Source organism: Phaenicophaeus curvirostris, chromosome 14 (assembly GCF_032191515.1).
Source record: "Phaenicophaeus curvirostris isolate KB17595 chromosome 14, BPBGC_Pcur_1.0, whole genome shotgun sequence".
NCBI classification, from domain to species: domain Eukaryota; kingdom Metazoa; phylum Chordata; class Aves; order Cuculiformes; family Cuculidae; genus Phaenicophaeus; species Phaenicophaeus curvirostris.
Window position 1 is genome coordinate 6,614,398 of NC_091405.1, and position 26,770 is coordinate 6,641,167.

At 46.7% G+C, this 26,770-nt stretch overlaps 1 protein-coding gene across 2 annotated transcripts in view; it reads left to right on the top strand.

The window, feature by feature from the left end:
• Positions 1-11,407: 11,407 nt before the first annotated feature.
• PHAF1 (phagophore assembly factor 1) overlaps positions 11,408-26,770 on the top strand; it is a 33,950-nt gene continuing 18,587 nt past the window's right edge. The window contains exons 1-6 of one of the 2 annotated variants that reach the window (XM_069868705.1): positions 11,408-11,509; positions 12,504-12,630; positions 17,601-17,683; positions 21,490-21,573; positions 25,685-25,728; positions 26,024-26,103. In XM_069868705.1, the coding sequence (XP_069724806.1) occupies positions 12,567-12,630; positions 17,601-17,683; positions 21,490-21,573; positions 25,685-25,728; positions 26,024-26,103 (355 nt within the window). In that variant the 5' untranslated portion in view covers positions 11,408-11,509; positions 12,504-12,566. Of the gene's footprint in view, positions 11,510-12,086; positions 12,631-17,600; positions 17,684-21,489; positions 21,574-25,684; positions 25,729-26,023; positions 26,104-26,770 lie in introns of those variants that run through there. The other variant, XR_011338472.1, reaches the window with a different exon arrangement.

Genomic DNA, 26,770 nt, shown 5'->3' on the forward strand with positions numbered 1-26,770 from the left:
CTTGGTGACTGTGGGTTTCTCTTCTGTGCATTGTGCTTTCTTCTGCAGTACATGCTGATGCCTCTTCTAAAACCCTCCCTAACTTGATGTTGAAACTGCCCCTGGACGAGGGCTTTGGAAGGTATCTCTGCAGCTGCACCAGCAGAGCTCTCCTCTGGCAAGCTATTTCTCTGCAACCTCTGGTTCCAAGCATACAGGGGAGAGCGACCTGCTGATGGAACCCTGGGAGCTCCATGCTTGGAGGAGAGAAGAGGGGTTGTTGAGGGGAGCACAGATTTGCTGCTAGTCTGCAAGCAAAGCTGGGGTGGGGAGAGGGGGAGGGAACAGTTCGTAATCAGAAGAAAAGTCTTAAGAAATGGGCAGCTCCGTCCAGAAACAGCAGAGTAACCATCACCTGTGAGCCAGGAAAGCTGCCGAGCATCAGAATGATATCTCACCTGCCCAGAATGAGTGCCAGGCCTGCTCCTGCTCCATCGAGAGCTCAGCAGCCCTGTGCTTCGCTGCATCCAGATCCTTCTCCCAAGCAGCCCCTGGCACAGGGCAGTGTTGCAGTGGGACACTTACAACTGTGAGGCTGCAATCCCTTTCCAAGCAATGTCCTGCTCCTCAGTGGCCTTCCTTGGTGCCCCAGGGCCTCCAACAGCCACCCTGCAGCCACCTGGGTACTCGGCCACTGGAGCCAGGAGCCTGTGCCAGGGATGCTCAGCCCTGCCTGTGGTGCAATTGTCCAGCCCCAGGCCATTTGCTCTGCTGCGTTTAGGGACTGGGGGCCAGGGAGAGGAAGGAAGGGAGGGATAGCCAGTGTTGTATGCACAGACCACTCCTGAGCTGCCAAGCACTTGTCTTCTGCGTGGGTCAGAGCTGCTGCTGCCACTGAGAAGCCCCCGAGCCCTTTCCTGGCAGTGCTGGCCGTGACCTAGAGCTGCTTGGCGGATGCTCCCACAGAGAGGGGAGGACAGATCCTCTTTTTGGTTCTGCTTTCGGTTCTGCTCTGCAGAGTGTGTCTGGTGTGCGAGCACCGGGACTGGGTGGCAGTGGGACCACGGGGCGCGTGACTCTCCAAAACCACTGACCCCATAAAGGTGCGGGAGTCACTGGCTCCTTCAAACCCTCTCAGCATCTTACCCTCTGCTTCTGCATCCAGGGCAGGACGTGCTGGCAGGGCCATGGGCACTGCACTACAAATCATAGAATCATAGAATCACCAAGTTGGAAGAGACCCACCGGATCATCGAGTCCAACCATTCCCATCAATCACTAAACCATGTCCCTCAGCACCTCGTCCACCCGTCCCTTAAACCCCTCCAGGGAAGGTGACTCAACCCCCTCCCTGGGCAGCCTCTGCCAGTGCCCAATCACCCTTTCCGTGAAACATTTTTCCCATGAAACAAAGCAGGACCAGGTGGAAAGAGGAAAAAAAGTTGAGAAGTGAGACCCTGTCATCCAGAGTCTGCAGAAAGGATCCTGCTCCAGCTGGTTGCCTCTGCCCAGGGAGAGATGCCAATGATCCCTAGCGGCTCTCCAGCACAGCACACAGCAACCAGGAGCCGTGGGCTGTAGCGGGACCTTCCAAAGCTACCTTCCAGTACCTGAAAGGAGCCTACAAGAAAGCTGGAGAGGGACTGTTCATAAAAGCTTGTGATGATAGGACAAGAGGGGATGGATATAAGCTGGAGAAGGGCATATTTAGACTAGACATTAGGAAGAATTTCTTCACCATCAGAGTAGTGAGACATTGGAACAGGTCGCCAAGGGAAGATGTGGCTGCCCCATCCCTGGAGGGGTTCAAGGCCAGGTTGGATGGGGCTTGGGCAACCTGATCTAGCGGGATTTCCCTGCCCATGGCAGGAGGGTTGGAGCAGGATGATCTTTAAGGTCCCTTCCAACCCTAACTATACTACGATTCTATAACCTCTTCTCTTGCCAGCAAACTTGGTCCATGGTCTGCTATGATGAGTTTCTAAGAGACTTTTAATCACGGCAGATAGAAAAGCCGTCCTCGTTACTGTATTGACTATCTGCCACTCCTTGCCCATTGCTCAGGCTGGTGGCTTTACACAGCAGCAGCCAGTGGATGTCTTCCTGCTCCGTGTGTGCTATGACTGTCCCGTAGCACATGGTGTGGGATCTGCCACCCGCCACACCTCTCCAAAGCAGTTTCTTGCTCCAAAGAAAATGCTAGTGAAGGCAACACACTGGTCAGCAGAGGTGGAGGGATTGTACGGGAGACTGGCAGCATGGCTCTGTGGCTGTCACACACAGAGCGGGGCTCAGCTCCCTGCAAAGTGGATTTTTAGTGTTTTACAGCTTCTGCATGTGAGCTATGAGGTCTAACATCCCCCCCGCCCCCCCCAAGACTGTGCCTGTATCTCTTTTTTTATTTAGCAAATTAAGAAAATCAACTACGATCCCTTTCAAACTAGCTCACTTCTGAGTTGAAACACAGCTGCATAGGATGATGCCAATGTGCAAAGCAATTCCACAGAGAATTTTTTGAAAGGCTCTTGAGGATCACCATGGGGTTTGCTTTCACGTCTTCTACCAACAAAAAATGGGATCCTTTGAACACTGACTTGGTCTTTGAGAAGAAGTAGTTATTAGGCAAAAACTGCTTCACAGACACAGCTTTGTGGGCTGGCATGTTATCTTGATGTTAACTCACTGTTCGCTCTTGCACACTGATGTTTTACAACCCGAGGTAAGGAAATGTCTCTATTTGAAAACGTACCCTCACACTGAACGAAGCAATTGAGCTGAGCCTTGTCTCACTGTGACAGATTAGAACACATTCTACAGGCATATCTCTGTCTCTCCCTTCCCACTTTTGATTCCTGAGCTCCTCTTTTTTGTATTGGATCTCATAGATGCTACGAGACAGCAGCAGCAAGCATGGATTTTGGCTTGGGTGCAAACCAAACACTTTGGATTAAGACCCTTCTTTACTGGGGCTGGGCTGATGGTAGGTGATGCCCCACAGTGAAGTCCCAGCCAGCAGCGCCAGCAGCAGCGTAGGGTGGGTGCACGTTCTCCTCCTGGCTCTCCAAAGGGCTGCACGGCAGTTAGCTGGTTGCCCTCAACCAGGGAAAACTGAAAATGGGATAGAAATGTAGCTGTGGCTGTGGGAAAGGGCAGTTTCATCGGATCATAGAGTAGTTTGGGTTGGAAGGGACCTTAAAGACCACCTAGTTCCAACCCGCCCTGCCATGGGCAGGGACACCTCCCACTGGATCCAGTTGCTCCAAGCCCCATCCAACCTGGCCTTGAACACCTCCAGGGATGGGGCAGCCACTACTTTCCTGGTCAACCTGGGCCAGGGCCTCACCACCACTCTCATAGTGAAGAAATTCTTCCTAACGTCTAGTTTAAATCTGCCCCCTCCAGTTTATACCCACGTGCTGCTCCCTGAAACCCAGTGCTGCAGGGACCGGGGTCGCTCCCAAGCGTCATTTAACAAAGCTTGGCCACAGAGAGGAATTTCCAGTGCTGTGTGCATCGGACCAAATAATTTCCCACTGTGAAATGAACAGGCTGCAAATTGGGCTGGGAGTGAAGCTTAATGAGCCTCTGTTTTGTTTGTTTTCTCTGTCACAGCCTGTGAGTAAGATTCGAGTCACCTCTGTGCTGTTCATTTGCCAGAAGTCAGCAACAAACTGGGCACCTGGACTTCTTCAGGGACTCTGAGAGGGCTTTGCCACCCAAACCTGCTGCCCTAACTCATCTCCCAGCAAATGATGGAACCCCAAGTACCAGGACTGGAGCAGGCTGGTGCAGGATGTGCCTCCTCTGCCCTGCTCCTTTCCTGCTTTGCCTCACAACTTTGCCTTGTGCGCCTTGTTGTCTGCTCTGAAGCTCAAACATCCCTTCTGGAAATGTCTCTGGAGACAAAACGCAGCCCCAATGAGAGCCCTCCCACTCACACTGCAACCCTAGCTCCATAAGCCCTTGGGATAAGGGTTTTGTGGGATTCTGGAGAAACTCATCCTTTACTTTTTTAATAAAATCTGTGCTTTAATTTTTTTTTTCCACAGAAACCCAGTGCTCTGCCCCAGGGTGAATTTTCCTAGGAGTTCTTGATGTGCATTTAACAGCCCCAAGGGCCTCACTAGGCAGCAGCCAGAGGAGGGACATAGTGGCCACCCATTCACTGGAAGGACAGTCCCTTTGCGCCAGCTGCCAAGGCCAGCAGCTCTGTGCTGCCTGATCTGGGAAGAGCTGAACAACCATCACCTCTGCCAGCTGCCTCCCACCCTGCCGCACCTCCAGCTCCCTGCCCAGCACCGCATGGAGCTGGACTTCACACTCTGCCCGCATCTGGCATCATCTCCCAAGCTTAAACCACCCTGAGAAGGAAAGGGAAACCGGCGCATCTGTTTCTAATGAAGCCAAAGCCAATTTTGATCTAGCTCTGCATGAATCAGAGCTTTTTAAATATATCTGGAAGGGACGTGTTCTGTGAAACGCATGTAATCATGCTGGCCATTGAGTGGGAAACACTGCCACCATGCTCGGGTCCCTCCTGCTGCCAGCTTTGACTGCTGCTCCCTTTCCTTCTTGGAAACACTTCATAGAGTCATAGAATCATAGAACCACCAGGTTGGAAGGGATCCACTGGATCATCGAGTCCAACCATTCCTATCAAACACTAAACCATGTCCCTCAGCAACTCATCAACCTGTTCCCTTAAACCCCTCCAGGGAAGGTGACTCAACCCCCTCCCTGGGCAGCCTGTTCCAGTGCCCAATGACCCTTTCTGTGAAATTTTTTTTCCTAATGTTCAGCCTAAACCTACCCTGGCCATCCAATCCTCCTCTCTAACCTCTGCCTTCACCCTAATCCTGGGGAGAGGTGGGCACCCCAAGGTGCCTTGCAAGGGACAGGGGCTATGCAGGCTTCTCTTCTTCCTGGCTGGTGTTTAACACAACATCTCAGCATCCTTGGGTGAGCACTAGGAGCCTCCTATTTCTGCCCATCACTAGACACAAAGCACGGTGCAAAAATGCAGGGAAGGTCTTGCATCTACCAGGTGCCTGAATCTGGGTTGTAGCCTTCATCACCTTCCTATCCCCAGCCAAGCACAGAATCCCCTCGCAAATCTTTATTCTCAGTTGGCTGCATAGCCATGAGCCCACTGCATCCTGGGGCCGGTGGGGAGGAGAATGATCTCCTGCTGTGTGCACACCCCAAAGGCTTTCTGGATGAGGGTCGTGACACGCTGGAAACTTTGCACATGCAGGTAATCGGCCTGTTGGGAAAAAAAAAGTCACTTTCTGCCCCACCAACCCTCAGCTGCAGCATCCGCAGGCAGAGCAGCAGGGCAGCTCCTCACCCCCCAAGCCGGGTGCTGATGCTGCACATTCTGCCCATGTTAACCTTGGCTGCTGCTCCAGTGGGTTTCTGGGTGATTGAAAGCATCCCAACAGGGCGTGCTTAGCGCGAGTGAGGAAGGAAAAAGTGCTGGGCAAGGGAAAAACAGAGCCAGGGGTCTCCCCTGGGAAGGGCCAGGCTCAGGTCTGCCAGCCCCTGACTGGCAGGGACCATCACTCTGGCACTGGTGGGGTGTGGGGTCCAGCATCACCTTCCCTGAGATGGGTCCTGGGTGCTGCCCATCCTGCTGGGACCCAGGGCATCAAAGCTTTGGGTTGAGGAATATCTCTCTCCCCCCCGGCTCCCTCCTCGAGAACTGGAATAAATCACCCCTTGAGAGTCCCAGCCCTTCCCCGTGGAGCGCAATCAAAGCAACCCCCTCGCTCTGAAGCCACAGAAGATGCAAACACCATTTAGAAACATTTCTAGCTGCACACCCAAAGCGTTTCAGCAACTTCAGATCTTTACAGCAAATGTCCTTCCCCCCCCAGAAGCAGCACAGCCAAGTTTTGGGCCTGTTTCCAGTACATTTTTCTAGGCAGCCGCAGGGCAGATTTCCTTACAGATGTGATTTGTGTCGCTGTTAAATCTCATCGGGAGAGGGTGGCTCGCCCTTACCATGAGCCGCAGGCGTTTTTCCCCGTGCCTGGCTGCAGCCCTGGTGCATTTTTTGTCCCTTTTGGTAGCTCTTGCATTTTTTTCCCCTCCCTTTTCATCAGCTAGATTGCAAAGCCCAGCTCTTCTCCGCTAACATATCCCTGTAGATGTGCGGGATTTAGAAAAATCAAGTCAAACCCCAGTATTTCCCTACAGCTGCAGATCCCACCCCAAAACGTGATGGAATCGCAAGCCTTTGGTAGCAGGGAACTCAGATCAGCTCCATTAGATGCATCCACTGTGGTTCATTTGGACTGAAATGTTAACAATTGACCTCACCTTTAAAAAAAAAAGGATTCTTATAGCTTTTGGAAAACTGCTCATCTCTTGCCGAGCCTTGGGATTGGACTCAGGTGTTTTCCAAGATTTTTTCCATAATCTGGAAAGTCAGAGGACACATTTTTTTAAAAAAATCAATTTTTACCTCTTTCTCCCCTGGTTCTGGGAGCTGGAGGCTCTTAAAATGATGGTGCTTTGCCTGACCTGCCTTGAAAACATCATCCCTCCTGGTGTCATGGGGGAGCACAGGAGGGGTCACTCTTGGGGTACTTGGTCACAGTTGCTCCAATCATTCTTCACTTGTGACCCTCACAAGCTCCAGCCATGGTGGGGACACATGGGGCAGCTCTGTCCCTGCCACCCCCCGAGATACTGGCTGCTCCCAGCTCCTGAATGCAACCCACGGCACAGAGACGTCCACAAGACAAGCATCCCTGTGTTCCCTGTGTAGCTCACTGGTGCCGGTCACATTAGGAGCAGAATTGGTGCTGGAGGGAGCCAGGAATTTTCATAATCCCTGTCTCAGCTGTGCAAAAGAATAAAATAACCCACCTTGCAGCTAGATATCCATCCAGGATGGCCTCTCCAGGTGAGGAGAAAGCTAGGGAGGGATGCCCAGAGGTGATGGAAGGGACACAGCGAGTCTCCAGCCTCTCTGCATCCTCCCCTCCTGCTGCCCCCAGAGCAAGTGGCTCCATGGCAACCTTCAGGCTGCTTGTTGTCAGTGGGGCAACCACCATCGATGCAAACAGAGCCTTGGGTGGATTTTCTACCTTCTAGTGACTTGGGAGCTTTTTTATTTACTCGTCTTGGCTGGTGGAATGAAGGATGTTGAGGCTCTGGAGCGAGTCCAGAGAAGAGCAACGAAGCTGGTGAGGGGGCTGGAGAACAGGTCTTATGAGGAACGGCTGAGAGAGCTGGGGGTGTTTAGCCTGGAGAAGAGGAGGCTGAGGGGAGACCTCATTGCTCTCTCCAACTACCTGAAAGGAGGTTGTGGAGAGGAGGGAGCTGGGCTCTTCTCCCAAGGGACAGGGGACAGGACAAGAGGGAATGGCCTCAAGCTCCGCATGGGGAGATTTAGGCTGGACATTAGGAAAAAATGTTTCACAGAAAGGGTCATTGGGCACTGGAACAGCTGCCCAGGGAGGGGCTTGAGTCACCTTCCCTGGAGGTGTTTAAGGCACGGGTGGATGAGGTGCTGAGGGACATGGTTTAGTGACTGATAGGAATGGTTGAACTCGATGATCCAATGGGTCTTTTCCAACCTGGTGATTCCATGATTCTGTGATTCTATGACTCTATGACCTCCTCCGGGAGCTTCGGAAGGATGCCCGAGCTGCATGGTGGGTACTTTCCCATGCCTGGGGAAGCAGGGGGCTGGGGCTCAGTGGTGGGCATAGACACAAGGAGGTGACCTTGTCTCCAGCAGCTCTCCTTGAGGATACTGGGATTTCCAACCAGCTGGGATTTACTGCCACTCCATGCCTACACCTCCTCACTCTGCAGGATTCACTGCAGTTGGCCAGAAAACCGCCAGTGAGGCTGTTTTACGGTGTTGCTGCCCTCGCCTGCTCCCCGGCAGCTTGCTCTGCCCTCCCAGTTATTTAAGGGATGTATTTTAAGCTTGGAGACATAGAAGGGGCTGGCACACTCTCTGGATGAGAGTCCCCTGTCAATACACTGGTTATTATTTTAAAGAGCAAAGCCTCGGGCACCAGCCTCAGCAGCACCGAGCCCTCCTCCACCTTATGTTGGGGTCTGGGGTGATGTGTGAAAGCAACTGGCAGGGTAAAGATGCATCCAGAGATCAATTAGCTCCGGCTATGGTTTTTCCCAGTTGTATTTGGCATTCATTCTCCTTGCTTTCTAATCTCTGAACCTACATGGGAAATTCATAGAATCATAGAATTGTTTGGTTGGAAAAGACCTTTGAGATCAACGAGTCCAACCATACCTGTCCACTACTAAACCACATCCCTGAGCCCCTCCTCTACCCATCTTTTAAACACCTCCAGGGATGGTGACTCCACCATTGCTCTGGGCAGCGGTTCCAGTGCCTGAGAACCTTTCAGTGAAGAAATCTTTCCCAATACCCAGTCTAAACCTCCCCTGGCACAACTTGAGACAGTTTCCTCTCATCCTGTCCCTTATTAGTTGGGAGAAGAGACCAGCACCCACGTTCTCCTAGAGACCTGCAGAGTGCGATGAGGTCTCCCCTCAGCCTCCTCTTCTCCAGATTGAACAGCCCTCGGTCCTTCAGCTGCTCCCCAGAACCCCTGGGCTCCAGACCCTTCTCCAGCTCCGTTGTCCTCTGGACACACTCCAGTGCCTCAATGTCCTTCTTGTACTGAGGAGCCCCAAAGTGAACAACTCTTACTTACAATCTTCTTTTTCAAAGGAAGTTGATTTTTTTTAATAAAAGCTCTGTCTGTTGTGTTCCCTGGTTTGCAGCACTGGGCATCACCCAACGCAGGAGTGAGTTGGAGAAGAGTTTCTGCAGAGCCCAGCTGATCTGTACCCTGCTTTCCAACCAGCATCCCTCCCTGAGGGCTGGGTGTGTCCTAGGCCAATTAAAAGTGGGTGCTGGGGTATCCTTCATGCCCCATTAAATTAAAGGAGTGTGCAAGATTTCTAGCTAGGTATTTCTTCTCTCAAGTATGCTCCTTATGGACGTCGCCATATACATGCCCGTGTTAGGGATGTTGGAACTGGAAAGGCTTTTTTTTTGCTTTCTGACCCAAACCATTCTGTGATTCTACAATATATGTGGTGGATATAAGCGCTGCGAGTGGTTTATGATGAAGGATCAGTCCGTGCTCCTGGGGGAGGAAAGGCTAATTTCTCTTTCTGAGTCAATAAAGAAGTGTCAGAGGGCTGGAAGGAAGGGGAAAAATTGGCAGCACCTCTGTGCTTTTCAGCATATTAAGATGTCACTGTACTTAGATTTAAAAAAAAAAAAAAAAAGACAAGCAAGGAATGAATAATAAATAGAGCAACATGCAGCTGACTTCAAGGGAAAGCTAATTTCCCCAGGGCTCGCTCCACACCATATACATTAAAAATCTGGCCTCGTTTCACAGCTCTCTGACCTGAAGGCAGATGCTGAGAAATGTGGTGTTCAGAGCAGAGCCTGGCCGAGGTCGTGCTCCCAAATGTAACTGGGATTTGTTTTTTGAATCCTTTCATTCCCCCTGCCAGTGAGGGCTTGGTCTGCCCGTGGAAAAAGAGGTGTGACCATGCCTGTTGGTATTTATATATACAGGTTGTTAAAAGAGTTGTTTGAAACTGTAATGGGTGGGTTTTGTTGGCCTGGAAGCGGTGTGCGTGCAACCTGTGTGCGCTGGGTTTTGGAGAGCCGTGCAAAGGCCACGTCACTGTAGCAGGCGGCCCGCCAGCAGGCATCAGCTCAGGCAGGAGGGAAAAATAAATATCCCTTTTCTACCTGAAAGCCACGGCCTTCAGCTCTTTTAATAGAAGAGCCCCAAACTTCTGTGGTTAGCTGAATCATAGACTCATAAGATGGTTTAAGTTGGAAGGGACCTCAAAGCCCATCCAGTTCCACCCCCTGCCATGGGCAGGGACACCTCCCACTGGATCAGGGGCTCCAAGCCCCATCCAACCTGGCCTTGGACACCTCCAGGGATGGGGCAGCCACCACTGCTCTGGGCAACCTGGGCCAGGGCCTCCACACTTTCACAGGAAAACATTTCATCCCAAGATCTCGTCTCAATCTCCCCTCTTTCAGCTTAAAATCGTTCCCCCTCATCCTGTCCCTGCACTCCCTGATCCAGAGCCCCTCTCCAGCTTTCCTGGAGCCCCTTTCAGTCCTGGAAGCTGCTCTAAAGTCTCCTCAGAGCCTTCTCTTCTCCAGGCTGAACGACCCCAACTCTCTCAGCCTGTCCTCATATGGGAGGTGCTCCAGCCCTTGGATCATCTTTGTGGACTCCTCTGGACTTGTTCCAACAGATCCGTATCTTTCCTGTGCTGAGGACTCCAGAACTGAATCATAGAATCATAGAATAACCAGGTTGGAAGAGACCCACCGGATCATCAAGTCCAACCATTCCTATCAAACACTAAACCATTCTCCTTAGCACCTCATCCACCCGTGCCTTAAACACCTCCAGGGCTCCAGGTGAGCTCCTCATGAGAGCAGAGTAGAAGCGCAGAATTCCCTTCCTCGCACTGCTGGTCCCACTTCTTTGGATGCAACCCATGATACAGTTGGTTTCCCGGACTGTGAGCACACATTGCTGGCTCATGATGAGCTTCTCATCCACCAGCACTCCCAAGTCCTTCTCCTCGGGGCTGCTCTCAATCCATTCTCTCCCCAGTCTGTGTTTGTGCTTGGGATCACCTTGACCCAGGTGTAGGACCTTACACTTGGCCCTGTTGGACTTCATGAGGTTGGCCCAGGCCAGCCTGTCCAGGTTCCTCTGGATGGGATCCCTGCCCTCCAGTGTGTTGAGTGTGCCACACAGCTTGGTGTTGTTGGCAGACTTGCTGAGGGTGCCCTCAATCCCCCTGTCCATGTCTGGAAAGCATCTTAGGAGAGCTCCATGATCGTCATTCATTGCGTGAGTGCCAACTTTTTGCACCTGGGCTCTGCTGGGTCTGAGGATGACAGGTTCATGTATGATAACCAGCACCCCAGGGATAAGGTTGGATCCCTTTAGGGAGAAAAGCTCAGGATTTGGCAACCCCAACCCCTTGGGTGGCCACCCTGTTTTCTCAAATAACATTGCAAAGCCAATGACCTCATTATGACTTTCTTCCTTATTGACTCATCCCTGAGCTTGTTCCAGTAACTTGGCTCATGCCACTGACTAATTTCTCCTTAAATCCTTCCCCCACACCTTTGTCCCCTTTTTCAACTGGAAAAACTGGACGCAACTGGGTTGGTTTGAGGTTGTTCTTCTTATGTCTGGCTGTGACCCGGTGTCACTAGTGGAGGGGCTGTAGCTGCATCTCTGGAGACAAGGACAGGGGGTGTTACCGGGGCTACACCATCACCCCCTAGGACAGCCCCAAGGCTCCCGGGGCGGGACTCGAACCCCGGAGTCCCACGCGCCAGGCGTGCGCCTTCCCCTTGGCGCCACGGCCCCGGGGAGGGGCGCGCCCCCTCCGGCCCCGCCCCCTCCGGCCCCGCCCCGCGCGCGGGCTCGCCTGACGGCAGCTGCAAAGCAGTTTTTCAGCAGCCGCAAGTGAGGTGAGCGGCGGCCCCGCGGCGCGGGGGGAGGGGGCCGGGACCCCCCGCTCCGCTCCCCGCGGGCCGGGGCCCCTCTCGGTGCGGCCGGGGGACCCCTCCCCCCGGGGCTGGGGGGCGGCCCGGGCGAGGTGGGGGTCGCTGTGGTGGCGGGGCCTGGGCTCAGCCCCACTGGGAGGAGCGGGGCGGAGGGTCCTCTCAGGGGCTGGCAGGTTCCTTCAGGAGGCGGTGGGGACCCTTAGGGGCAGGAGGGTCCCCTCGAGGGGGCAGTAGGTACTCTTAGGGGCACATAGGGGGGCAGCTGGGTCCCGTCAGGAGGAAAGGGGGTCGACAGCGGGTCTCCCGAGGGGCTGGCAGGTCCCCTCAGGGGGCAGTGGGTACGCTTAGGGGCGGGCGGGTCCCCTCACGAAGCAGATGAGGGGACAGTGGGTCCCCTCAGGGGGAGGTGAGGGGGCAGTGGGTACCCTGAGGAGGGGGCGGGGGGGGGAAAGTGGGTATCCCTAGGAGGAGATGGGGGGGCAGCTCGGTCCCGTTAGGGGACAGGTCGGGGGGTGGCAGGTCCCCCAAAATGCTGGCAGGTCCTCTTAGGGGACAGTGGACAAACTTAGGGGACAGGCAGAGGGTTAGGTGGGTCCTCTCGGGGGACAGCAGGCCCAGTCAGGGACCAGTTGGGAGGTTAGGGGCAGTGGGTTCTCTCAGGAGCTGACAGGTCCCCTCGGGGGGAGGGGGCAGTGGGCACCCCTGGGCATGTTGGGGTGGTAACGGGTGTCCTCAGAGGCAAGCGGGTGGTTGTTTGAGGGCAGTGGGTCCCCTCAGGTGCTGGCAGAGGGTGTGGTGGGTCTCTTGAGGGGACAAGCAGGAGCAGGAGAGTCCCCTCAAGGGCTAGCAGGTCTCCATAAAGAGGGACAGTGGGTCCACTTATGGGGAGGTGAGGGGGTGGTGGTTCCTCTCAGGGACCGGCTTCCTACTTCCCTCCTGCTTCCCACCCCGCCCCGAGGTCCGGCGCAGCGACCGACCGGGTGACCCGTGCCAGCCCGCGGCCCCTGTGCTACCTGAGCCAATGCTAGATCTGGAGGTGGTGCCTGAGCGGTCTCTGGGGAACGAGCAATGGGAGTTCACCTTGGGTAAGTGTCTGTGCACGTCCCTCTTGCACCCAGAGCTCCCCTGGCTGCCCTGGGGCTCCTGTGTGTGAGCTGGGGGTTTGGCTCTGCTCATAATTTGACTCCTGTAAGGCTTCTCTCCAGCACTCGCAGGCGTGAAAGAGAGAGAGTGGAAGCTCACCTCTCTGTGTTGCTAAAATTACTTATGTGTGAGCAGTAAAGTTTCCCTTGTAACCTGTAGTCTCATCTTTAGCTTTTGCGTGCTGAGTTGTACTTTATTTATCAGTTGTAAACTTTGTTCTACCTGTTTACCTTGTTTTGTCTTGTCTTGCCATTTTAGACTGGTAAATCTTTAAAATACCTTGTAAATCGGTGTGCTGCTTGTCACCTGAATATGTCAGGTGATATCAGTATCTTCAGCTGTGTCTTAATACTTAGTGTAAATACTGTACATTTCTGTACTGACCCTCCATAAATATGAGTCAGGTTTCACAATTTCTTTGTATTGTTGCTGGGTTGCAACATTATAGTGGAGAAAAAAACCTGAGAGGATTTCTTAAGGTCACATAACAAGTGTTTCTCTGCTCAGTGATTCTTGGTTTACCTCTATCTGAGTTCTATCCTTACCAGCAATTGCTCTATTTACTGCAATGAGAATGAACTTTCCCCCAGCTGATGGAAATTTGGCTGGTGCTCAGCCTAGGGCTCTTAAGTGCACAGTTGAAACTCATATGGCAGGGATTCTTCAGATGACCTGTGTTTTCAAGCAGATGTTGGTAGTCCTTAAAACACTCAGAAAATACTGTGGGTTGTCATGTGCTCCAGGTCATTGAGGTATCAGCATTTCTCTCAATTTTCTGTCGTTGCTGTTGCTTTGTCTTGAAGCACAATTAATGGTGGTATGAGTTTGGCATATGTAAACAGGGATCTGTGTGGCAGCCATCTGTGTCTGCCAGAACTTAAGTTACACTTCCACTGCTGATGTTGTCACCTGTGACAGCAGCAGGACAGACTGTTCCTTAAAGACACTGTTACGCAGCTGCTGTGAACTTGGGTCACACCAAAGGAGTGGTGCTGTGACGTGGAGCTGTTTATGTGAAACCCAAACACAAAAGGGCTGTTCATGCTGCTGTGAATTCAGACACAAGTACAGCTCGACGGTTGCAGGGAGCATTAGAATGGTTTTGGGGGCTAATTATAGTACCTCAGGTCCTACCCTTTGAAATCTCTGCGATCTCCTTATGCTGCTGACATGGTACTGTGCTCTCTCAGCTTTATGTGACCTCCTGTGATCCTTTAGTGCCTGTTTTGCCTGAAAAGAAATGCAATCTCAAATTATGCACCCTGATAATCTTCATAAATCATAGAATCATAGAATAACCAGGTTGGAAGAGACCCGCCAGATCATCGAGTCCAGCTATTCAATACATAGTAGTGGCTTCCCCTCCTGTTCTCCTTAGAAAAACAAAAAAAAAAGAGAGAGAAAATTATTTTCATTTTCCCAAGAGCCCCAAAAGAAGCCCGTTAACACAGTCTCGTGGTTAAAATTATATACTGTGTCTCTGTCTGTGTGCACACATATAGATGTGAGAGGGAGGAAACTCAGCTGTAATTCTCGGAGTAAACATAGCCACCATGTGATGTGTCTAATATATAATTAGCATGACCTGCTGGTGTAGAGCAGGAGGCTGACTAGGTACTAAGATAGTTTACTTTGTCCTGTGCTAGCAACTTTGTATGAAAACTGTCCCTGCTGATAAAGCTGGTTTGGCTGTGTTAGTGGTGGGAAGATTGGAAGTGCCGGAGTAAATGGGATTCTCGCTGCCAGCGGTGTTCTCTTTGTTTGTTTAGCTCTGCTCTTAGCAGAACTAATGGCAGTATTCCTGAACTGCTACTGACTTCCAGTATTGTGCCCACAAAGGAGGTGACTGAGGGGAAATGCCAGGAAAATTTTTAACATGAGTTTCTGGATTCTGTTTCTGGCTCCAGCATTGACTCACTGTGTGACTAGAGCGTAAAACATTCAACCGAGGCTGAGTTTTGTGTTCAACGAGATACCTGTGTCACTGCACCTCTTGGGTTGCATTCCTGCTGTTTTAAAGGACAACAATTAAATACTTGTTCTGTAACAAGAAATGCTTATGTCTGTATTATTAGTGTTTGGGATGTATAATTTCTAAGGCATATTAGAGTTTCTCTTGCTTTTTATACTTTCTTTCCTTGTAAGTTTCACTTTTCTTAATATGTTATGATTCGTCTTCTCTTGGATTTTCTTGTATTCTTCTCTTTTGATGTTTTTTTGCTCCTTCAGCCAACTCCCAATCCAGACACATAATCTTAGCATAGACTAGTGCTTCAGGCCATGTTGTTCATGACCAGTATATGTGAGAGGAGTGTCTTGTGTCGTATGACTCCGGCATTTAGAAAGGGGGAAAGTTTGTGATAGGAGAGTCCTAGCACTGATCCTTGTGGGCATTGTTTGCTGTGGCTCCGTTTGGGTGACTGATGTGCTGGAAACTGTCTGTTTCCCCGTTCCCCCTGGCTGGTGAGCAGGGGAAAAAAGAATTCTTTGTTTTTCTCTTTGACTGCAAAGACTGATGAATGTTGAAGAAAAGGGGGTGTTTTGTGTAAGAAGGATGGAGAAAAATAACCCTGTTTCTTCACTTCTCCTTTGACTCTTTGCTCATGGAGGCAAAGGGAGGATACTGGCTCCTCCATGCATGTTTTAGGTTCTGCGAACTGTTCTTGGAGATCTTCAGTTGCTCATCGTAGCTTTGCTAAGCAGCCACGTAGCAAAATCTGCTTGATTCTCAGTTGCTGAAAACTGAACAAAATCAGTCCATGTCTATTTGCTTGCAGCCTGAGAAAGCTCTGAGTAATAAGGTCACATGAGCCATCTGTTTGCACACTTACCAACCCAAGATTGCATCAGTTTACACTGGACTACAAACTGAACTTCGTGTTTGTGCGCACTTTTTCTAACCACATGCTGTTTTACTGAAACTTTAGCTACTTCTGACGTTTGCCAGTGGTATATAGATTCTGTCAGCCTGGCCACTGGCTTTGCTTGAACCTTCACCACCCCTTTTTTCTTTTTAAAAAGAGAGCTCATGGTTTTACCTTTGCAAATCTCCTGGAAATACTGCCTTTGAAAGTGGGATTTATGCTTTTAAATCGCCTTTTTGGAATCATAGCTTCTACTGGGCTAAAAGATAGGAAACTCTCACAGCAACATCTTTGATTTTAGCTCTTGCTGTTATTTATGTCCCATTTTGAAAATATTATCTAATACATAATAATTGTGTTTAAAACAGCTGCTTAGACTACAAGGAAACTGCTATTTCCTAGATAATAGGCAACAGTACCACTTTCTTGCGTGGCATGGTGCGGTTTAATTTTATTAGTTAAAAAATAACTTTTTTAATATTACCTTTTGGTGTGTATTTTCTAGCTGAAAAAAAAATTGTTTCCAGGATTATGAGCTAATTTGTAAAGCAATTTCACAAACATTTATATATGGCATTTACAGATTGAATCACTGTAGTTCTAATCTATAAGACTATTTTACCCAAACTTTATTTCACAATTGCAGAAGAGCTGCAGTGTATGGGTGAAACAGGCATGTAGTTTAGTGCAACAGTGAAAATAAGGACATGGTGATGTAGATGTGTGTGTGATTATATATTTTATATCTGTATGGAAACAGACAGGGAGGTTTCTGACTTTGGTACTGTAGATAATGTCTAAAAGGTGTTTTTGAACATGGCGTGCACAATTTGAGAGGTGTAGCTAGTAACTGAAAGTTGGAATGCATGAACTGTTAACTAAATAAAAACATAGATCCCATGGTAAATTTTCCTTAATCAAGGCAACTTTGTTAATGTTTAAAAACCAGAAATAGAGAAGAACAGGAAAAGGAGTGTAAATAAAATGTCAGATAACTAATCTAAATTGGCTTGCAGCAATTAGTAGGGAACTAAAACCTCACAATTATGAGCTTATAACTTCTCTTTATAAATGTCTGCTTTGAGTCTAGGAACATGATCACATTTCTTTTGGGAAGGCAACAAAGGCTTTAAGTGTGATAAAGGATGAGATGGCATGGTGCTATTCTTTCTGCAGAATCAGCTGTTTCTTTTTCTTTTCCAAAAATTTATAGCTATAAAGATAAGATACACATTGAAGAAAAAAATAACAACAACAAAAAAGCCCTTGCAGTTGTGCTAGATGATGAATGGCCATTAAGTGTTTTACTTCAATTGAAACACATTGTTTAGTCTGTTAATCTTGTCTATAAACTGAACAGGTGAAGTTCCTTCTTTGACACAGATGTAGCTGCTCCAGCAGCTGAGGTGGCCTGTTAGGTCTGAGGAAGATTAAATTTGATATTTGTGTCTATCTTCTACCACTACTCAATAGTTTATCAGGCCTGATAAGGGGTGTGCCGTAAAATGTGATCCCAGAGCCTACGGGATATGTACAGGAGTGTTCTAGCCAGCCCTAGTGGATTTTAGGCTATCAGTTATCAGACTACTGACCTCAAAAAGCAGAAAATTTTGCATGTGGACTGTAGAAAGACTTCTGGTTTTTCTACCTGAACTTTGCTGTTTAACTTTGTGGAGAGTTTTCTCCTGGAGGTGTTTAAGGCACGGGTGGATAAGGTGCTGAGGGACATGGTTTAGTGTTTGATAGGAACGGTTGGACTCGATGATCCGGTGGGTCTCTTCCAAGCTGGTTATTCTATGATTCTATGATTCTTTCATATATGCCTAACAAATGGGTAGACAAACAGTGACTTTTCTGTTTTAGAAAACAGATTGGTGCTGCTGCCATGAGTCTAGTAGGCTGATTTGTTGATTGCGTACCTTTCTGTTGTAACATGCTGTTTGCTCATGGCAGCTGTTGCCTAGTCTCTAACCTTTCTGTTAAAAAGCTATTAGCTGGTCTCTGAACGGAGGAATCGAACTGATGAATCCAACTGTTTTCATTTGCAGGAATGCCATTGGCTCAGGCTGTAGCAATTCTTCAGAAACACTGTCGCATTATCAAAAACGTCCAGGTTCTCTACAGTGAGCAGGTGAGTGGTGTGTGGTCTGGCCGTGTCATTTGCCTCGTTGTGTCCCAGAATTAAGGCATTGGGGGTGTACTGACACTGTGGCATGAAAATGTATGTGTTGTATGTATTGTGGAACCACTTCAAATGAAATTACACCAAATTATTGCCACCACATCGGAGGTGGGGCTTTTATAACCGTTTTATGTCAAATGTAAAAATCCTTAGCAAAGTGCAGTGATCTAACAGGTATCAGTTTTGTATATGCACTGGTGAGGAGTGATTTCCCTTCAAAGAGGGAAATGTTCTGTAATTAGCTGGATAATTTAATTCTAGTCTTCTGCAATGCTCGACAATGATAATGTGAATATTTTTGAAGTACTGAATCACTCATTGCTTTCCGCTTTCATGTTCAGCTCAGTGGTGATGAAGCCCTGAAAAGGCTTCCACACCTTCTCTCTGCATCTGCAATTTTATCTGCGGAAAGTGGGTGCAGTAATTTAAACCAGCTATAGATGTTTTCATCATTCTTCGTAACTAAGGGGCTAGAAGTGACACCTTTCTGCTAGATCGAATATAATGTGTTATATACCTGCCTTTACTTTGAAGGTGGTGAAAGAGAAGAGAAGATGAGGCAAAGGAGGGTTGTGACTCTGAATGCGTATTATGTGAAATGCAGGTTAATCAGAAGATAACACTGCATGTTGCAGTTTATAGATCTTTGTATGAGGGAAATGGCAAAGCCTGCTAGAATGTTAGTGTTGTATCAGAGTACTGAGTGAGGCCTCATGTATTTGCATGAATGCTGAATGGCTAAGGAACAAACTCATCTCCAGCGTTTCCTTCTGGATACATATTTCATGTAATCAATTGAATTATCCCTTTTTGTTTCACATTATGTAGATTTATGGGTTTTATGCTGACTGAATCGCAGATTGAAAATCTAGCTCCTTGTACTTAACGCATGGGAGCATCTGTCTGGCAGTGAATGCGTTCTTTGATATTTTGTTTTGTGTGCTTTGGCGGTTTTTCTGTTTTTCTTTTCACAGTACATTCCAGGATTATTTCGTTTGTTTAGATAAATGAGGATGTTCCTGCTCCTGTCTTTGTAGAATCGCAGGATTGGTGGTCCAGTGCTAGAAAGCAAGTTGTACCACTGCTTGGGTTTATACGCCTGTTGGAAAACTACATTATGTTTGGCCATGTACACTACACTCAATTTTTATTCTATTTCTGGAGGGGACGGTTAGGTTTTTTTCCCCCTAAATTGTAATAAATATAAAGATGTTTTTAACATCTGTATAGTCTTAAAAAAAAATAGTAGTTCTCAAATTCATTAAACAGTTGTGCTGATGGTTTTTTTTTTCTGTATATTATTCTAATTCAGTGCCTGATACCAGTGCATTTTTTTCCCTATGCCACTTCGGGCCTGCAGTTGGTGTCTGACTTTACTCTCACCCTTGCACAGAGCATCATGCACTTCATTAGCAGTTCAGCACAAAGAGCTGCTACTGCAGCTAAGAGCTACTGCTCTTAGGAGAGTCAAAGCTTTACATAAACTGTCATGCACAAAATTTCTCTAGCTAAACTATGCCTGGACAACCTTCATGTCTTGTCTTTGTTTTCTAAAAAAAAAAAAATGCTTTTGAGTGTAAGATTCAAGTATTATTTAAAGTTTTTGAATTTGAAGTGCTGAATTTCTGAGCCTGGAACTCCAGCATTGAGTATTTCCTTTCAAAAATTTATATGACAATTAAATGCAATTAGATCTGCCCACGTCTCTCTCTTTAATTTGATGTAAATGGGATGTTGAAGCTGTGCCAGAAAAGCTTGATGAACCCTTTTCTGGGGACTAAAGAATTCTAGCTCCTTTTTGGCCAGTTTAAGGGAGGTACGTAATTGCCTTTGTAGGTTTTCCTAAGCCTCTGGATTTGTGCTGGTGGTGGTGTTCAGTGATAACAGTTTTCCCTGCAGCTTTATGTAGACTAGTACTGTTGCTGCACATCTGAGTTGCTTCCTTCAGGAAAGACTCTCCTGTTGCTTCCTGGCATCATCTTTCATTCTTGAGGTTCTATTTTGTGTATTGGAAGTCACACGAACTGTATTTGTGTCCTTGAAACTTCTCTTCTATTAGAAAATATGCCAGCATAGAACAGAAGCTGTTTGCTGTACTAATTATCAAGCTTTTCCTCAGATGTTTGGGGTATTTTTTTTTCACCCACTCAAACGTACTTGTAATACACTCATTAATTTTTGAATAACCTTATGAAAATGCTGCTTAGGAACCAGTGAAATGCAGAGCATATATCATATCAGAACAACTCTGGTATATTTAAATGCAACATGACACATGTTTTTTCACTCTATCTGTAGCCTTTCTAAATTGGATTTATGAGGGATTTTAAAAAAATACTGTCAGGATCAGCATCAGACCTTTTTATCTTCAGCTCACGGCTATATTGCAGTGCTGCTTCAGTTCTACCCGATATCATAAGGGTCTGCTGCCTATAGGGAAGCATCGATGTTGTTGTGATAGTTGCAGTGAAGATTTCATTTAGGAGACAGCTTACACATCAGATCACTGCTGTTTCAAAAAGATGAGCTCAAACTGAACCTGCTTCAGGAAAAGCTACTGGAAGGATCAAGGGGAATGGGAAATCTGCATCACAGGGGATTGAAAGCCTTGTGGCTTGTTTTGACCTAACAATGTGAAGTCTAGGATCTAGTTACTTATTTATGTATATGGGCTTGGGAAGGGGTGGGAAATGTATGTGAGCATGGACATGAAGGCTAGAAGGCAGTGCTGGCATGAAAATAAAGAGGTAAGAAAATTTAGGATGAAAATTAGACTTCTGGCTGGCAAAACACATCTTCTCCCAGGACAGCAAAGAGGAAAGTAACACTTCTTAAGAGCTTATGCTTAATTCTTAAAAGGGGCTGTGTGGTGTGGCTGCCTGCATTAGAAGCCTGTATGTGCCCCAGCCGTCCCATCCCCATTCTATCTTTTGTTAGATAACTGCTCAGTGTAATTCTAGGGCATCAATGTTGCTGCCTGCCTGTCCTTCAGCCTTTTTCTCCTCTGAGGAGAGGGTGGTGGAGGGTAGAGCTTTTTGAATGTGCTTTAGATGGTGTATGATCAAATAGCTGAATTGAGGCCAGCTGACTGCGTATGTGTCGATTGTACCAGTCCAGGAGTGAGCAGCTTCCACAGTTCTGCAGCAGACAGAGATGGCGCAGAGCCGGTACAGACACCAGTGAAGCCAGGCGAATGTCTCCTATTGACTCCAGCAGACTGCAAATTAAGCCTTTAGTTGTTATGGTTCACAGTAACTAAGGAAACCTAAATTCACAACACAAGAGTCTGAAGCCTTCCTTTTGAGGCCTGAAAAAGACTGTGACATCCTTTGATTTTTGAAGTGGAAAGCCTTCTCGTCATCTTTTTGTCAAGTGTATGCTTGTTCTGATGTGAGACTTGGTGAGATGGCCTATTATTATATTTTTGCTTGCCAAGAGTGCAGCAGGCTGTCCCTGCATGATGTCTCTGATGCTAAACTTGGAATTTTAATTTTCAGGGTATTTGGAGTTTTATTCCTCTCGCTCAAAGTAATGGACAACTACCCTCTTGGGAGTTCTTACACAGGCACTCTGTTTTCTTGTCATAGGGAATCTGAAGGGGCTGAGAGATCTGGCCAAACATATTTTTGTTATGCTTTTTTGTACAAGTCGTTTTCTGAGGCAGTCTTGTTTTTCTGAAGTAACCAGTTTGTACTTATAGATCTTAAGAAGGAAACTTTGAAATTAAAAGTCTAACCACTTTTGTTGTTCTACAGTCGCCTCTTAGCCATGACCTCATCCTTAACCTGACTCAGGATGGAATCAAACTGCTGTTCGATGCTTTCAATCAGAGACTTAAGGTAATTAAACACCCTTCCTGCAAACAACAATACAAACCAAAACCCTAGGTTGTAATGGCACTTAACAGAGCATAATTAAGTGTGTGGTTCTTAATACATTTCATTTGCTGTATATAGTGCTCTCTTGTGATAGTGAGCTGCATTTCTTTGATGTGGGGGTTAAATCTTTGTTTATCGGATTGAGACACTTTAACGTTGGACTGGGGCCTGTAGGAGTGGCGTGGGATTGTGATGGTCCAGTTGGTCTCACTTGCCCATCTCATCTCAAGTCGCAGCAGAAGCTGCAAAAAGCCGTTACTAAAGCTCAGTTTAGGATTTGAAAATCAGATCATCGGTTAATGCAAGTTGTACAGTGTTGGGTTTTGTGCAGGGTATTCCTTTATCTGTGCTGACATTTTATTTTTGAAAGTAAATTAACTTCTCACTAGTCTTGGTACTAAGTTAAGTTCACAGAGTACTGCCTGTGAGTGCGTGGTATCTCCCAGAGTGCCACATCCCAGCTGGTTATGGACAGCTGCCCCCCTGCGCTGACTCCAGTTTGTTCTGGATGAGGTTTTATTCTTGTGATCAAAGTCCTCAGCCCAGCAATTCTGCTACAGTGCTTTTAGGTGACTAGGTATTGATCTGCCTCTCTCTAAGATGCTTTGTGTAGTTAAGATGCAAAATAAAAGGCAGGCTGATCACTAACCTCCTGTAGCATTTATGTTTGAAAAAAAATCTGTTACGAAGGTAGTTTCATCTGTACAAAATGGGCAACTGTGGGGCTGTAGAGGTATGACTGCATCAGTACAAAATGTTGAAAAGCTTTAGCTGAGACATCTAGAATGTCTGTATGTGACTAGTTATTTGGGGTGGTCCTTCTGACAGGACCAGCTGTGATGAGCAATTGTCAGAGTGGTTCTCACCTGGTGTGCTTAAATTGTGCTGTGACCACAGTTCTAGGCTGGTAGTGGGGCTAATTGATAGAGATCTTTTTCAGTGTAAGCTACACCTGCTGTATATCTTTAAAACATATATTTAATTCTTAAGGAGACTGAACTCAAAACTGAGATAATCATTTGAAGTGTGTGGCTTACTTACTGACATATTTTGTGTTTTTGAAGTGATGTAGCTAGTGTATGCTGTGTCTCTTGATCTCCAAACATTTTTTGAGGGTCTGGCTTTATCATTTCAATGCCCAGTGTTCTGAGAACTGTGCAAGAGCTTTTCTTCTCTCCTTTCTATACAATGTGTTTTAAAATTTGTTTTTTTAAAGAAACAGAAAAATCAAACTTGCTTGTATATTTCTTGTTTAAAAAATAAATAGAGAAAACAGTCTTTTTGCTATGTCATGATGCAGTGGTCTACTGATACCTTTTGTATGTTTTAACTCTGAATAATACAGCTGTGTAAATGCATAAATGCTATGAAAACTTATACATGTAGAAGTGTTGAGAAAGCTTTATGGAAGAAATTCTATGGGATTGGTTCAGAAGTGAGCAACTGGGTTTGTTTAAGAATAGTGTAGGTGTAGAATAAATACTGCCTCTTTTTAAGATGGTATGACTGTTTTCAATGTTGCTCAACGGCAGCAGCACTGGAAAAATCGGGATTTTTTTTGCTTGTTTTGTGTGTTATTCTTTTCATAAGTGCTTGCATATTTAGGTTTGAAAAATAGTTTGAAATACAGGCTGCTAAAATAGAAAGTCTCCACTGATCCAGAGAGGCTGGTGCAGGAAGCAAGCCATAAAAATATTCCTAAAAAGTTTCCTCTGTGTGTTCAGGGAGAGGAAGGAGTCTTGTGCAGTAGCCAAAGCCCTGCAGGAGATGTTGGTACATTAGTTTTAAGCTAACGTGAGAGTAGATCTGGGTCCAGGTTACGAAAACACTGCAGGGACTTTCAGCAATGAGGTCTTGTACACACTCCCTTGGAGGTGGAGAAAGAGTTAGTTTTCATGGTCTGGTATTGCTGGTTAGTAGATACCTGAGTGTGTTTGAGTCTTAGTCAGTAGAAATTATCAAAACAGTGAGTGTGACAGAACATCAGGTTTTAATTATTAAAACCAGCTGTCTTCTAGCTGTGCAGTAAATTCATCACTGAAGGGTCCTTGGTCTTCAGTTGTTTGTTCATCTGCACATAGAAAGAATCGCATTAATCCTTCTGTGAGTGTAGCTTCTGTAGTTTAAAAACCAAATCCTTTTCTATTACTATGGCCTGTAGCATTGTTTCTTCTGCATATGTGTCTTCTAGGAGACATTTCGACTACCTTTAAATTTTGCCAAGCTGTGTTTGTTTCTTCCTCTGCTGTGACTAAAAAGGAATGTTGGTATCAATAGATCTGTCTGAATCTTGCGAGGAAGGCTGATGGCAAATCAGTGCCTGTTGGCTGCTGTCAGGGTGATTCTCACAGGGTGCCTCATTTGCGCAACATGCCCCTCCTTGTGCACTGCTCCTTCTTGTTGTTCGACTCACATTTTTGTCTTCTAACACCGCAGTGTGTTTCATCAGAACTTCAGCAGAGTGCCTGGTGCTCTAGTAGTTGCTGCAAAATGAGATGTTGGAGGGGAGGTGATTTTCTCTATTTCCAGAAACATTTTTTGGCAGGGTGGGGTGGGCGAGGGAAGAGGATGAGCAGAGCCACTAAAAAAATGTAAAATCATCTGTAGCTTTTCATAAAAGCAGCCTTTGTTTTTATCAGGCCGTGTGGTAAGGAAACCTGGATGTGTCAAACTGGATTTGAATTAGAATACTGGATAACCAGATTTTCCCAAGAAGCGTAATTCACAGTGTATTTATTAAGGAGAAAAATTTGTTTGCTCCTCTTACGTTGGTTCTGTTAGAATGTTCATTTGTTACTTGCTTTGTCCTGTGCTTGTTGCTTATGTCCTGAAGTGTGTAGGCTTTCTGAGCAAACCAAGTGCTTCAGAGAACTCTTCCAACTTTTTATGAGCCAACAACATACAGTTAAACATTTTTTTTATGCATATAAATATCTATGTATAATGGTTTATGCATTGTAAGTTGTTTTATTTAGGCTTATTTGCTACGCATCTCCCAAAACCAGGACTTCCTTCTTAGCTAGTGATATTTTTAGGCTTTAAAGCCACTTTTGGTGGCAGGCTCCCTGGGGAATTGTGCTTTTTTCTTTAGCTGAAGAGAGAGTCCTTTCTAAATCTGCCAGTGATTTGTTCAAGGACTGTACAAAGCAACAAAAAGGGCTTCACCTTTTTGTGCTCTGTATTTTCCTTTTTCTGCTGACATGGAAACACATACGTAGCGTGGAAGAAGCCTGTGTTTGACCACGGTTACTTGCCAAAAATTATCTGCTTAAGCTGGAACTCGCCTCAGGATCCAGTAACACTCACGTAAAAATAATGTGAAATCAATCTCAGATGCCTCTATGCAGGATTGTATTCAGAACAAAGGATCCATACCTAATGTTATCTGCAGAGAGAGGAGCTCCTTGGAATGCTCATTAAGGTCTAAAACATTTAATAAGTATCAGAACTAGGTGTTATGGTTTGCTGTGATTCTTTGTGGACTGCTCTTCTGATTATCTTCTGTACTGCTAGCAAAGATTGCTGGATGTCTTTTTATGTAGTATTGAAAAGGAATACTACTATTTAGTTTTGCAGTGTTCATCTTTTCCTTTAGAAAAAGAGTTGGAAAACTGAAAGAGTGCGGTCAGTGCTAGGACTTGCTGCCCTGCACAGGCATCTTCAGGGCAGTAAGAGGAACTGAAGGAATGGCCTTACTGTTTGACGTTCACTAGAGGATCCCTAGTTAACTTGCCTTTGCTATTACTTTTCTTTGAACTAGCTTAAGACTAAGCTTTACGGAAATCACGGTGCTGATGTATTGGTGAAAAGACTACTTTCTGCAGGCCAGTGCTGCTTTAGACGGGATCTAGAGGTACTGTATGGAACCCATAGTTGTTCTTCAGTACTTGTTTCAAGTGCGCGGTTGCTGTGTCAGTTGTCAGAGTTTTCTCTGTTGGTGTGATTTATCCTAGCAGAGCTCTCTTAAGGACAGGAGCAAGCAGCACTTGCTAGTCTTGCCTTTTGACCAGAATGCCTCTAATGATTTGCAAATATGTGAAGTATGATAATGTTTCTGTTTCCTGTGTTTCAGGTGATTGAAGTTTATGACTTGACTAAGGTGAAGTTAAAATATTGGTAAGTGGTTTAAGACCTCCCGTGATCTCTTCTTGATAAATGGTTTCTCTCTTTTTTTTTTAAATCCTTAATTCATCTGTTTCAATCATTCTTGTTTAAGAAAAGCAATGTAACTGTCAAAAAAGAACGTAGATGATAATCCTTTCTGGTGCGTAGCACTTGGTTGAATTACCAGTTTATGCTTTCCTTCAGCCTTGGAGACATCTTCCAATATAAATATGGTTTTGCCATTAGTAAATGTTTGTAGCATCCCTTCAATATTGTTAAGGCAGATGAATTTTGTTTTCTTTTTCAGTGGTGTCCATTTTAACTCTCAGGCAATTGCTCCAACCATCGAACAAATTGATCAGTCATTTGGAGCAACGCATCCAGGAGGTAAGCCAAAGGATTTCTGAGAGTCAAAAGCACACCTAGAACAGAAGACTTCTTTTGAGGAAGTCTTTTCTGTTTGTTTGCCTAGAGAAATGTGTAGGCACTTGTGTTGCCAAATGATCTAAGTTGTGTTCCAGAATGGTTGTATTCTTATAGCTGGGATATCACATAAAATGTACTTGAAGCTCAGTTGTGACTTTAAGTGAAGTAGTGAGGCAGAGTGTCATTGGCATGGAATGATGTGTTCAGGTATCATTGATGATGTTTTGAACTGCCGCAACCAGAAAATTGTGAGCTGCTTTGTTGATGCTGCTCTTTTTACACCTTCTTGTGCACGATCAGCTCTCGAGTGTCCTTGGGAGTTAAGTATACCATGAATGTAGACATTTGAGTTGATCTCTGTGCAGACCTAGCCAGGACTCTTTCCTCAGACTCTGTGCTCTGTGAATGTGGTTACACCCATGCTAGGGCAGGATCAAGTCTGAGCCTGTATGTAACTGGCTCACATCTCCCTGCACCACTTTCCTGTTACTGGGAGGACTGGGGAAGTGTGAAGCCAGCCTACGTGCAGCATGACCAGAAACAGGACAAGTTTACTTAACCTGGTTGAACCCACTTTGACTCTCACACGGCTACTTGGCTGTTTGCTGTCTCTGTACCAGTAAAATGA